This window comes from Lampris incognitus, chromosome 10 (assembly GCF_029633865.1).
Source record: "Lampris incognitus isolate fLamInc1 chromosome 10, fLamInc1.hap2, whole genome shotgun sequence".
Taxonomy (NCBI): domain Eukaryota; kingdom Metazoa; phylum Chordata; class Actinopteri; order Lampriformes; family Lampridae; genus Lampris; species Lampris incognitus.
In genome coordinates, this window is record NC_079220.1 from 38,915,989 (window position 1) to 38,930,524 (window position 14,536).

The following is a 14,536-nucleotide window of genomic DNA, read 5'->3' on the forward strand; positions in this document are numbered from 1 at the left end:
TCAACCCTCAACCTGACTTCTGGCTATTGGCAGGTGGAAGTGGAAGAAGATGACAAGTACAAAACAGCCTTCAGCACACCGATGGGTCTCTTTGAGGCTAAAAGGATGCCATTCGGATTGCAAAATGTCCCATCAACGTTTCAGAGGTTGGTGACCTGTTGCTTTGGTGATTTGAACTTCACACATCTCCTCATCTACCTGGACGACCTCATTATCTTCTCAAAGACTTTTGAAGAACACCTTGAGTGACTCCAATTGCTGTTTGACAGACTGCAGGAACATGGCCTAAAGTTAAAGCCTTCAAAGCGCCACCTCATGAGGGAGGAGGTGCGTTACCTGGGGCACCTGGTGTCTGCTGAAGGCATTCAATTCAATTTATTATCATTAAAAACAATGTGCAGGCACATGTTGAAAATGAAATGAGGGGAATCTGTACAAACCCAGAGACAATAAGCAAAGTGAAGAACTGGCCATGACCCACTAATTACAAGGAGGTGCTGCAATTCCTTGCCTTTGCAGGATATTATTGGAGCTTCGTGGAAGGATATGCAAAGCTGGCTGCGCTCCTGTATCGCCTCACCCCATGAGCTCCCAAAAAGAAGACGAGGGGAAGGAAGAAGGCACCTTCTGCTCCCGAGCCACTGTTTCTGTGGACTGAAGAATGTGAGGGGGCATTCTGATCCCCGAAAGAGAGGCTCACATCAGCTCCAGTACCGGGCTATCCGGACTACAAGTTGCCCTTCCTGTTACAGACAGATACATCTGGAGAAGGCCTTGGAGCTGTGCTGGCTTAAATTCAGGATGGTGTTGCAAGGGTGTTGGTATATGCTGGTAGAGGCCTGAGCCCAGCTGAAACTCGTTACCCTGCACACAAGCTAGAGTTTCTGGCTCTGAAATCGGCTGTAACAGAAGTTTTATGACCACCTCTATAGGCATAGGTTCTCTGTTCTCACAGATGTGAGATGTGTGATGACCACTGCAAAACTGGATGCTCATGACCAGCACTGGGTTTCAGAACTATCTACCTTTGACATCCAGTACCGTCAAGGAAGATGCAACGCCAACGCTGATGCACTGTCCAGGATGTCTATGCAGGATGTCATTAAAGCCTTTCAATCATGTCTCCAGAGAGTGAGATCTAAAATTGCCAAGGAATCGCTGAAACAGCCAGGCAGTGTGAAAGAGGACGAAACAGGGGTCCAGCCAGACTCCGTGAGAGAACCCCACTCTGAAAGAACTGAACAACAGTGTGAGCCATACACTGGTGTTGGTACTGATTATCTACCTTCAATGACCAAGCAGGAGATCAGGGTGGGGCAAAGGAGAATCCCATCATTGGTCCTGCTCTGCATTACAGAACACCGAACATGGTAGTGAAGGAGGGCATCCTCTATTGCATAATTCAAGATGGTCAAAGGGGAACCATTGAGCAGTTAGTACTGTCCGAAAAGCTGCAAATGTTGGTGAAAACAGCCCTCCATGATGAATCTGGTCATTTCGGAGTTGAGGGTATATTTACATTAATAAGAGAGCGCTTTTACTGGCCCAAGATGTTTCAGGATGTGAGAGCTTTGTGTGAAAGATGTGAGCAGTGCTGTCTAAGAAAAAAACCCCATGGCAAGCCTCAGAGCCCCTCTAGTCAGCATCCATACAACTGCTCCCATGGAGCTAGTTTGTATAGATTTTCTGATGCTGGAAAGGTCTGTAGGAGGGATTGAAAATGTGCTGGTGGTCAACGATCACTTCTCCCGTTTTGCCCAAGCCTATCCAACTATAGACCAGAAGGCAAGTACGGTTGGCAAGGTGCTGTGGAAAAACTTCTTTTGCTGGTTTGGATTCCCAGCTAAACCATGCTAATCAGCGGTACAACTTTGAAAGTGCAGTGGTGAGACCACTCTGCAAGATCACTGGCATTAATAAGACTCACACTAGTCCATATCATCCCCAGGGAAATGGAACTACAGAAAGGTTCAACCACACATTAACGGACATGCTGGGTACCTTGGATCCTAACCTGAAGCCTCGCTGGCATGAGTACATTGATGCCGTGACTCATGCATATAACTGTACCAGGCACAACTCCACGGGCTACAGCCTATTATCTAATGTATGGCAGACATCCCCGACTCCCAGTTTACCTCATCTTCAATCTGTCATCAAGTGATCAACTCTGCAAACACAGTGAATATGTTCAGACCCTCCAGGATTGCCTAACATATACCTATGATCAAGCCAACAAGATGTCCAGACAGGCCAAAGAACAACAAAAGAAGCACTATGATCGCAAAACAAAGAGCCGCACATTCAAACCAGGGGACCGAGTCCTGATGAAAGTTTGCCACGTGGAAGGTAAACAGAAGCTGGGTGACAGGTGGGAACCACAGCCCTACATTGTGGTAAAGAAACGGCCTGAAATTCCAGTATATGTGGTTCAGTCAGAGGATGGCGAGAATGAAAGGGTTGTCCATCAAAACCTTCTTTCCCAATGCATGTTTTCTCCCATGGAGTCTGGACAGACAGGTGAAACAGGAAAATCTGATGAGGAGGCCATTGCATAATGCAGTGAGTCTGATAGGGAAGACTGCGGAAGGGAGAAGACTGAGGAGGATCTTGGTATGGGGCAAGTGGATGAAATGAGTGGGAGTGATCAGAGTGAGCCAGAGGAGGAGAATAAATCTCAAAGATCCAACAATGAAGAGGAAAAGAAATCTCCCCAGATGAAAGCCTTACCTTCCAAGTCAATAAGGGTCAGGAGAAACCCATCTAGGGACAGACGCCCGCCAAAGAGACTGAGGTGTGAATTAAAGGTCCTGGACCCTGACTCAGTTCAGCAGAAGACTGACCTGGGACGGAGAATATGGAAGAGAGCTAAAGTAAAGATGAACAACAAGGGTGGCAGAGAGTGACACTCATACACATGTACATACCCCACGACACATGCACCTCATCATGGCTGTGTTTTGAGTTATGGGATACTTGTGAACATAATCTAATAGTGGGGACGCCATCAAACATAGCAGAGGTAGATGTATGGAAGTGAGTTACACTTAATCGCCGGCAGAGGGTGATCTTGCATTGTCAGCACGTATTTTTTTCTTTCTTGAGTTTTGCCGAATTCTGAGTCTTTTGTCCCTCCATGGCTACGGTAGAGCCAGTTCCGTTTTGTGTTACAAGCTGCTTGTATGCTGCGAGAGGTGCTGTGTGTGAGAAGGCTAATAAATGCAGAAAACCTGCTCTGCCTCAACCGCCATCAGGACTCCTGTCTCCCGTCTGTACAACTGTCTTCTCCCTCCGTCTGCCCCGGAGTCAGTAGACATTAAAAAATAACACAACGCAGAGACTGTTCAAGCGGTGTTCCGGCTGACAGACAGAAGAATAGGGTTACAGTAGCATAATCCTTCTCCTGCTTTAGCAGTCTACGGCTGATGACCAACAACAGGGTGTTCTTCCCTATTTATCACCTGTGACAGGACTGCTCCAAGGGTGGACTCTGACGGATCTGTCGGTCAGATGAAGGGGCACTTGACGTTTGGGGTAACCATGATTGGCTCTCTGCAGAGGGCCCCTCGTAGTCGGACGAAGGCCCCTTCATCTTCCTCAGTCCACTGGATCTGGTGTGGCTTCCTGAGTTGGATGAGATCATAGAGTGGGGCGGCAACCGCTGCATAATGTCGCACAAACTGACTATAACACCCCACTAAGCCCAAGATGGTCTTTACCTACTTCTTTGTGTTGGGCCAGGGCCAGTGGGTGATGCTGTTCACCTTGTTTTGTTGTAGCTTCACAATACCATTTCTAATAGTGTGTCCCAGATAATTGGCCGCCTCCTAATCCTAGGTGGCATTTTCTGGGGTTCATGACCAGCCCCGTCTCTCTCATGGCACGAAGGATTTTTCTTTTTTTTTGCTCCCGCCCATGCAACAGTGCAGAAGCTTTTGCCCTTGCTCTCTGCTTTGCTCTTTGACTTTTCACATTGTCCTACTTTTTTGTTACTTTTTACTACTTTTCCACAAGAAGTACTTGACAACTAGATTATTTGTAAAAGTGACCACGGTTTTCATGGAGTTTTCAGATTTAATCTCTTTGAAGAGAAGAGACTGTCTGTCTGTTCATGGCACTGAGGCTGAAATACAATGAGTCCCGCTGCCCTTGGGAACCAGATTGGTTTTTCTTTGTGGAGATTGTTTTCACTTCTGGTTGTGGAATGTGAGGAATTAATGTAGATAAATTGATGTTTGAGGCACTCAAATATATTAACTAGACTGAGGCTTCAAAAGACATCTGACAGAAAGGCGTCTGAAGGTAGTGAAATTCATTATGGGTGATGACCCATTGACAAATGAAATAGGGAATAAAATCAATTGAATGTCAGGGAACAACTTGACAGAATCAAGTTAAAGATAGTTGTTCAGTACAATAAGAGAGACCTGAAATAACAGCAAAAAGTGATCCTATTTAGTGAATATTATGAGTATGATCAGAGAGAACCCAGCCACTGAGGATGCACAAGCCAGTGCATTCTTAGCACCAGCCCCAAGCCCAGATAAATGGGGAAGGTTGCGTCAGGAAGGGTATCTGGCGTAAAACCTTTGCCAAATCAAATATGCGAATCATAAATCAGATTTCTGTACTGGATTGGTCGAGGCCCGAGTTACCACTGGTACTACTGGCCAGCAGGATACCGGTGGAAACTATGCTACCGTTGGGCAAAGGAGAAGGAGAAGGGGAAGGCATGTCCAGAGGCAGCGGGAGAGGAGGAAGGGTAAGAATGTGGAAGTGAGAGTCGGAAATTTGAATGTTGACACTTTGACTGGTAAAGGCAGAGAGCTGGCTGATATGATGGAAAGAAGGAAGGTAGATATCTGTGTGCAAAAACGAGGTGAAAGGGGAGTTAGGCCAGCAGCATTGGAGGTGGGTTCAAACTCTTCTAACATGGTGCGGATAGGAGGAGAAATAGGGTAGGGGTAATTCTGAAGGGGAGGATGTCAAGATTGTGTTCAAAGTGTAGAGTGTTGGGCAGAGTGATGAGTATGAAGCTGGAAATCGAAGGTATGATGATGTATGTTATCAGTGCATATGACCCACGAGTTGGGTGTGAGATGGAAGTGAAGAATTCTGGATTGAGTTGGATGAAGTGGTGGAGAGTGTACCCAAGGAGGAGAGAGTTGTGATTAGAGTGGACTTCAATGAGCATGGTGGTGAAGGGAACTGAAGTGATGAGGAGGTGATAGGCAGGTAGGATGTCAAGGAGAGGAATGTGGAAGGACAGATGGTGGCGGAGTTTGTGAAAAGGATGGAAATAGCTGTGGTGAATACATATTTCAAGAAGACGAGGAACACACGGTGATGTATAAGAGTGGACGAAAGTGCACAAAGGTGGACTATATCTTATGTAGGAGGCGTGATCTCAAAGGGATTGGAGAGACTGCAAGGTGGTGTCAGGGAGAATGTAGCTAGGCAGCATCAGATGGTGGTCTGTAGGATGACTTTGGAGATCTTAAGAGGAAAAGAATGAAGGCAGAGCCAAGGATCAAATGGTGGAAGTTGAAAAAGGAAGACTGTTGTGTGGAGTTCAGGGAGGAGTTATGACAGGCACTGGGTTGTAGTGAAGAGTTGCCAGATGCAGGGCAACCACTGCAGAATTAGTGGAGACAGCTAGGAAGGTACTTTGTGGATGCAGATACTTCTCCAGAATTGTTATCAAGAAATAACCACAATCCTCAAATTCTCTTTAGTGTAACTGATTTTGTTATTAGTGGTCCCTCAATTTTTTTGAACCTGATGGTGAGCTGTCCGAAAAATTTCTCACTCATTTTGTAAATAAGGTGGAGAATATCAAGTCCTAAATCCACCCTGGCGCTTGCATTCGTCCCATTCCCCATGTTAATTCTTGCTCTTTTACCCAGTTTCAACCAATTATGATTTCAGTGTTAAGAGAGTACAGTCTTGAATATGAACTTCTCCTCCAGCATCTTAGACATCAATCCCACTAAGCTGCTCAAGGAGGCATTTTCCACTGTTAGCCCTGTTATCCTGTAAATTCTTAATAATTCTCTGGCCTCTGGTTCCTTTCCAGACAGTTTTAAGCATGCTATTGTTCACCCATTGCTGAATAAACCTAATTTAGATCCCCTGTCAGATCCCTACAGACCTACTACTACTCTTTCAGCTGCTCCCGTTAGGGGTCACCACAGCAGAAGAGGTCGCCACAGTGGATTAGAGGTCACCACAGTGGAGACTGTACTCTCTAACACTGAAATTGTAATTGGTTGAAACTCAACCAATTACAATTTACAGGCTCAGTTCTTGGCCTCCTTCTGTTTTCTATAAATATGCTGCCCCTTGGCCAGGTCATTCAAAATCATGATGTGTTTTAACATTTTTATGCTAACAATACTCAGTTATACATGCCACAAAACCTCACAGATCCTAGCACCCTAGCAAATCTCACAACTTGCCTCTCTGACATTAAATCCTGGATGTCCAAACATTTTCTTAAATTTAATGATGATAAGTCTGAGGTCATTCTGTTCGGTCCCCCAGATTCCATCTGCCTTTTTTGGTGGTCTGTCAGGTAGTCTTAAGAAGGCTGTTAGGAATTTTTGGGGTAATATTAAAAAATAACCTCGGTTTTGACAATCAAATCAAACATGTTGTTCAGTCATGCTTTCCCTAGCTCAAGCTAATCTCCAAAATTAGGTCATTTTTATCAATTGTGGATCTGCAAAAAGTTGACTATGATGTTCGCGAATGACATTGTGATCTATAGCGAGAGTAGGGAGCAGATTGTGGAGAGCCTGGAGAGGTGGAGGTATGCACTGGAGAGAAGAGAAACTTAAGTCAGTAGGAGCAAGACAGAATACATATGCATGAATGAGAAGGAGGACAGTGGAATGGTGAGGATGCAAGGAGTAGAGGTGATGAAGGTGGATGAGTTTAAAAACTTGGGGTCAACTGTTCAAAGAGAGGTGAAGAAGAGAATGTAGGCAGGGTGGAGTGGGTTGAGAAGAGTGTGAGGAGTGATTTGCGACAGAAGGATACCAGCAAGAGTTAAAGGGAAGGGTGGGACCAGCTATGTTATATGGTTTGGGGACAGTGGCACTGACAAAAAGACAGGAGGCAAAGATGGAGGTGGCAGAGTTGAAGATGCTAAGATTTTCGTTGGGAATGATGAAGAAGGACAGGATTAGGAATGATTATATTAGAGGGACAGCCCAGGTTGGACGGTTTGGAGACAAAGCAAGAGAGGCAAGCTTGAGATGGTTTGGATATGTGCGGAGGAGAGATTCTGGGTATATTGGGAGAAGGCTGTTGAATATAGAGCCCATGGGCAAGAGGAAAAGAGGAAGGCCAAAGAGGAGGTTTATGGATGTGGTGAGGGAGGATATGCAGGTGGCTGGTGTGACAGAGGAAGATACAGAGGACAGGAAGACATGGAAATAGATGATCCCCTGTGGCGACCCCTAACAGGAGCACCCAAAAGTAGTTGTAGTAGTAGTAGTAGTAGTTACATACCCTATTCTTGATATGGCACTCAGTACCATTACATTGACCTGCATTAACTATAGCAGTGTGCTCTAGTCGTAAAAATGTTTATGCATTTACTCAGGGTGTAATTGTAGATTGATCAGTTTGTGATCTATATCTTGACCTTGTTAAGTAGCTGATCCTGATCAAACTCATTGTTAATTGTGTAAACCTCTGTCAAATTTTACCCTGCATTAAGTAAAATGTGAAAAATCAAAACAGTCATGTAGATATATGCAGTCTTCACCCACAAATCCTTGTTTGCTGGCAGAGACCAGACATGGAAGTACCAAACTTTAAGATAGACCAAGAAAAGAGTAACATTTTTTTTCTACCTTTTTCTCCCCAATTGTACCCGTCCAATTACCCCACTCTTCCGAGCTGTCCTGGTCGGTGCTCTGCCAATCCGGGGAGGGCTGCAGACTACCACATGTCTCCTCCGACACATGTGGAATCGCCAGCCGCTTCTTTTCACCTGACAGTGAGGAGTGTCACCAGAGGGTTGTAGCGCTTGGGAAAATCACGCTGTTCCCACCAGTTCCCACTCCCCCCTGAACAGGTGCCCCGACCGACTAGAGGCGGCACTAGTGCAGCAACCAGGACACATACCCACATCCGGCTTCCCATCCGCAGACACGGCCAATTGTGTCTGTAGGGATGCCCGACCCAGCCAGAGGTAACACAGGGATTCAAAACGGCAATCCCCAAGTTGGTAAGCAACGGAATAGACCGCCACGCCACCTGGATGCCAAGAGTAATGTTTCGAGGGGAAAAAAGTACAACAAATAAATACACACAAGTGAACAAGCGGATTTCTTAACTTGGAACATTTAGGAAGACTATCTGAAAAATATCTCAAAGCTCTCTGCACATTAACAGACATACAAAATCCACAAGTTGTACCTTATTTGTGTTGAACATGCCTCCCACTACCTCCCCCCGGGCAAAAACATCCACGCCAACATAGATGTCAGCCTGACGATCTTTGGTGCCACTGTAGGCTCTCATCCTCTCCAGGCTCTGCTCTGTCCAGTTGTAGTTAGTGAAGAAACCATCACAGGCATCAAAAAACACCCTGAGGAAGAGAGTGACACTGAAGAAACGAGGTAAAGGGAAGAAGGAGGGGTTTTTAAATGGGAGGTGACTAACCAAGGTTAATTTCTCATAATTAGTAAGCAATTTTGGGAACCATAATTAATCTATGTTTCATGATCAATCAAGCACTAAATCCTCTTTTAGATGCAAAGCACCTCATGAACCTGTCTTCTAACTCTATAACTCACGAAATGGCATTTAGTCACTCACAGACTGACATTTAATTACCCCTTGTAAGACACATGATGTTAAAGATTTTGCTTTTCTTAAAAATTAAATGTATAATCCAAATTTGTACAAAAATTGGCAAAATATCGTATATTCTGACCCCCCCCCCCTCACTATTATCTTGGCTTCTCCCTCCTTGAGGTAGGATTTCACAGAAAAGCCATTGACAGGGATTCTATTCAGATATCTTTAACATGCTCAAACAAATCAATCTGTTGATACAAGATTTTAAGTGTTTCTGATATGTCAGCTTGCTTTTCTGGGTTAGTGGTTAGCTACAAATGCGATTCACATGACCTAACTTCAGTTCTTTTGATCCAGTGCAAAAGCATCTATTTTACAATTTTGAGCGTCCAATGAGGATACTGGGCAAATAATGTGTAGCTGTAAATAATGTGTAACGTTAGCTATTCAATTGAAAATGTGCAATCAACAGCATGTCTACTGTTACTTACAATTACAAACTGAAGACAATGATCCCATATCATTCTGTTCTTAAAGTCACACAACCACTGTTAAGGATTGTTTTAGGTGTGTCTATGTTTGTGTGGACACATATGAGAAAACAGGCAGTGAACACACTGAAAAGCTCTAAAAAGCTCCAACTAGTTAATAAAAGATTATCATAATAACAGCATTATTTTGTAAAAAAAAAAAAAAAAAAAATTGTGCTTTTTACCTATGATAGTGTCCTTGTTGTCCTCCCACTTCTCGGTACAAGTCTAATGCATATTAATAGCAACTGTGTTATCACTTTTTTATTTCTAAAATGAGAGTGAGCATATTTATTCACCTTTAGAAGTTTCATTCTTCATTTAAGATAGTGGTCAAAAGGCTTAGGTCAATGTAGGCCCACATGCAGTCAAAGAGGCAGGGGACTTAGACCATGAACATCACTCATTCCTTTCCAAGTCCCTGTCCTTCCCTTTCCTCTATCTCTACCTGTTGGCCTGGTTCAGTTCATTCTGCCATTCGAGCTGTCCGTTCTCCAGCACGCTGTCATACCACAGCACCATGCTCCCAGGGACCCGCTCATGCATCTGCTCTGTCAGATAGCGTAGGAACAGAGGTGTGTTCATCACTGCAACCTCCTAGAAAGCAGAAAGACAAAAAAAACATGTATGTGAGGCCCTTGAAACTGTGAACAGTGGCTAAAAATACAGTGAAATGTTAGTAAGAATACAATTTTTCTGGGGGTACCCTGGTGGCTGAACCAATTTATGCACAAACAATGTAGGCAGAAACATTTAAAACTTTATCAGAGAAGTGTCTTGATGCATGCTCAATAATCCAGGTAAGAAAATCAAAGGCTCTCTTGTCTCTAAGGTACTTTCTCTCCCCAGGGCACGTGGCAGGATCTTAATTTTATATGACCTTATATCATCTTCGGATTTGACTTCTCTAGTGGGGGTTAGGGGTAGTTGGGAACAGGAGCTAGAATGTGATGTGACAGATGAATGGTGGGACAGAGCACTAGCCAGGGCCAACTCTACATCCTCATGTTCCCGTTTAAGTTTAATTCAATTTAAGGCCTTGCATAGGGTTCATTTTACAAAAGCTAAGCTTTGTAGGCTGTTTCCAGGCGTGAGTGATACCTGCAATAGATGTGGCTCATCACCGGCGGATCATAGTCATATGTTTTTCTCCAGTCCAACATTAGTTGAGTTCTGGTCCCTTTTCTTTAAGATGATAGGAGAACCCCTCAAAATTACACTAGATCCCTGCCCCTTGATAGCCATCTTTGGGGTATCCCCTATGCCAACCAGTCTTACCAAGGAAAATTCTGATGTTGTTGCCTTTGCCTCACTCATTGCCCGTAGACGCATTCTGTTACAGTGGAAAAGCCCAAATCCACCTTCCGCTACCTCCTGGTTAAATGATTTAATGTGATTTATCCCATTAGAGAAGTTGAAATATTCTTTAAGAGGCTCAACTGCTAAGTTCTACAAAAGATGGCAGCCTATTATCTCATATGTAAATTATCTAACCACTCTGGACCCTAACTGATTATCAATGAATCCATTCCTTGGGGTGAGCCTCCCGAACATCCCTTTAATGCACTGACCTCCATTTTATTTAATTTTATCAACTCCCTGTATGTGTGTTTGTGTGTGTGTGTGTGTGTGTGTGTGTGTGTGTGTGTGTGTGTGTGTGTGTGTGTGTGTGTGTACACGTGTCTTATTTACTTTCAAGAATTTGGGATAGGTGAGGGGTTGAAATAAGGTGTTGTTGTAGTTCTCTGTTCTAACACACCAAAAAAAAAGAAGGGGAAATTGTTGTGAAACACTGATCTGTTCATTGTGTCTAACATGTATATATACAGTGCATCCTTAAAGTATTCACACCCCTTCACTTTCCCCACATTTTGTTATGTTACAGCCTTATTCCAAAATGGATTAAATTCCTTTTTTCTCTCATCAATTTACATACAATACCCCATAATGACGAAGCAAAAAAGGTTTTGTAGACATTTTTGCAAATGTATTAAAAATAAAAAACTGAAATATTGCATGTACATAAGTATTCACACCCTTTACTCAGTACTTGGTTGAGGCACCCTTGGCAGTGATTACAGCCTCAAGTCTTCTTGGGTATGAAGCTACAAGCTTGGCACACCTATATTTGGGGCATTTCTCCCATTCTTCTCTGCAGATCTTCTCGAGCTCTGTGAGGTTAGATAGGGAGCGTCGCTGCACAGCTATTTTTAGGTCTTTCCAGAGATGTTCAATGGGGTTCAAGTCTGGGCTCTGGCTGGGCCACTCAAGGACATTCACAGACTTGTCCCGAAGCCACTCCTTCGTTGTCTTGGCTGTGTGCTTAGGGTCATTGTCATGTTGAACCTTCGCCTCAGTCTGAGGTCCTGAGCGCTCTGGAGCAGGTTTTCATCAAGGATCTCTCTGTACTTTGCTCCATTTATCTTTCCCTCAATCCTGACTAGTCTCCCAGTTCCTGCCGCTGAAAGGCATCCCCACAGCATGATGCTGCCACCACCATGCTTCACTGTAGGGATGGTATTAGCAAGGTGATGAGAGGTGCGTGGTTTCCTCCAGATGTGATGTTTGGCGTTCAGGCCAAAGAGTTCAATCTTGGTTTCATCAGACCAGAGAATCTTGTTTCTCAAGGTCTGAGAGTCCTTTAGGTGCTTTCTGGCAAACTCCAAGCAGGCTGTCATGTGCCTTTTACTGAGCAGAGGCTTCCGTCTGGCCACTCTACCATAAAGGCCTGATTGGTGGAGTGCTGCAGAGATGGTTGTCCTTCTGGAAGGTTCTCCCATCTCCACAGAGGAATGCTGGAGCTCTGTCAGAGTGACAATCGGGTTCTTGGTCACCTCCCTGACCAAGGCCCTTCTCCCCCCATTTCTCAGTTTGTCTGGGCGGCCAGCTCTATGATGAGTCCTGGTGGATCCAAACTTCTTCCATTTACGAATGATGGAGACCACTGTGCTCTTCGGGACCTTCAAAGCTGTAGAAAAATTTTTGTACCCTTCCTCAGATCTGTGCCTCAATATAATCTTGTCTCAGAGGTCCACAGACCTTCATGGCTTGGTTTCTGCTCTGACATGCACTGTCAACAGTGGGACCTTATATAGACAGGTGTGTGCCTTTCCAAATCATGTCCAATTAATTGAATTTACTATGGGTGGACTCCAATCAAGATGTAGAAACATCTCAAGGATGACCAGTGGAAACAGAATGAACCCGAGCTCTATTTTGAGTGTCATAGCAAAGGGTGTGAATACTTATGTACATGCAATATTTCAGTTTTTTATTTTTAATAAATTTGCAAAAATGTCTACAAAACCTTTTTCACTTTGTCATTATGGGGTATTGTTCAAAAGTTTGGGGTCACATTGAAATGTCCATATTTTTGAAGGAAAAGCACTGTACTTTTCAATGAAGATAACTTTAAACTAGTCTTAACTTTAAAGAAATACACTCTATACATTGCTAATGTGGTAAATGACTATTCTAGCTGCAAATGTCTGGTTTTTGGTGCGATATCTACATAGGTGTATAGAGGCCCATTTCAAGCAACTATCACTCCAGTGTTCTAATGGTACAATGTGTTTGCTCATTGGCTCAGAAGGCTAATTGATGATTAGAAAACCCTTGTGCAATCATGTTCACACATCTGAAAACAGTTTAGCTCGTTACAGAAGCTACAAAACTGACCTTCCTTTGAGCAGATTGAGTTTCTGGAGCATCACATTTGTGGGGTCAATTAAACGCTCAAAATGGCCAGAAAAAGAGAACTTTCATCTGAAACTCGACAGTCTATTCTTGTTCTTAGAAATGAAGGCTATTCCATGCGAGAAATTGCTAAGAAATTGAAGATTTCCTACACCGGTGTGTACTACTCCCTTCAGAGGACAGCACAAACAGGCTCTAACCAGAGTAGAAAAAGAAGTGGGAGGCCGCGTTGCACAACTGAGCAAGAAGATAAGTACATTAGAGTCTCTAGTTTGAGAAACAGACGCCTCACAGGTCCCCAACTGGCATCTTCATTAAATAGTACCCGCAAAACACCAGTGTCAACATCTACAGTGAAGAGGCGGCTGCGGGATTCTGGGCTTCAGGGCAGAGTGGCAAAGAAAAAGCCATATCTGAGACTGACCAATAAAAGAAAAAGATTAAGATGGGCAAAAGAACACAGACATTGGACAGAGGAAGACTGGAAAAAAGTGTTGTGGACGGATGAATCCAAGTTTGAGGTGTTTGGATCACAAAGAAGAACGTTTGTGAGACGCAGAACAAATGAAAAGATGCTGGAAGAATGCCTGACGCCATCTGTTAAGCATGGTGGAGGTAATGTGATGGTCTGGGGTTGCTTTGGTGCTGGTAAGGTGGGAGATTTGTACAGGGTAAAAGGGATTCTGAATAAGGAAGGCTATCACTCCATTTTGCAACGCCATGCCATACCCAGTGGACAGCGCTTGATTGGAGCCAATTTCATCCTACAACAGGACAATGACCCTAAACACACCTCCAAATTGTGCAAGAACTATGTAGAGCAGAAGCAGGCAGCTGGTATTCTATCGGTAATGGAGTGGCCAGCGCAGTCACCAGATCTGAACCCCATTGAGCTGTTGTGGGAGCAGCTTGACCGTATGGTACGCAAGAAGTGCCCATCCAACCAATCCAACTTGTGGGAGCTGCTTCTGGAAGCGTGGGGTGCAATTTCTCCAGATTACCTCAACAAATTAACAGCTAGAATGCCAAAGGTCTGCAATGCTGTAATTGCTGCAAATGGAGGATTCTTTGACGAAAGCAAAGTTTGATGTAAAAAAAATCTTATTTCAAATACAAATCATTATTTCTAACCTTGTCAATGTCTTGACTCTATTTTCTATTCATTTCACAACATATGGTGGTGAATAAGTGTGACTTTTCATGGAAAACACAAAATTGTTTGGGTGACCCCAAACTTTTGAACGGTAGTGTATATATATATATATATATATATATATATATATATATATATATATATATATATATATATATATATATATAAAAAACACTGGTTTCCAATAAAAAGAAAAAAGGAAAGAAAAAAAAGAAAATCAAAGAAGATTGGATCAGTTCTTCTGGATACAACGTTTATTGACAGATACGTTTCATCACTCAATTAAGTGATGTCTTCAGTCTAAACTGACTGCAGGTGTCCCCACATATAAACAATACAGTAC

At 43.6% G+C, this 14,536-nt stretch overlaps 1 protein-coding gene across 1 annotated transcript in view; it reads right to left on the bottom strand.

The window, feature by feature from the left end:
* Nucleotides 1–14,536, bottom strand: part of engase (endo-beta-N-acetylglucosaminidase) — a 179,454-nt gene that overhangs the window by 69,759 nt on the left and 95,159 nt on the right. Inside the window, exons 6-7 of the mRNA XM_056287749.1 lie at nt 9,793–9,941; nt 8,431–8,602 (exon numbers count right to left, since the gene is read on the bottom strand). Coding sequence (XP_056143724.1) covers nt 8,431–8,602; nt 9,793–9,941 — 321 coding nt within the window. The remainder of the gene's footprint in view (nt 1–8,430; nt 8,603–9,792; nt 9,942–14,536) is intronic.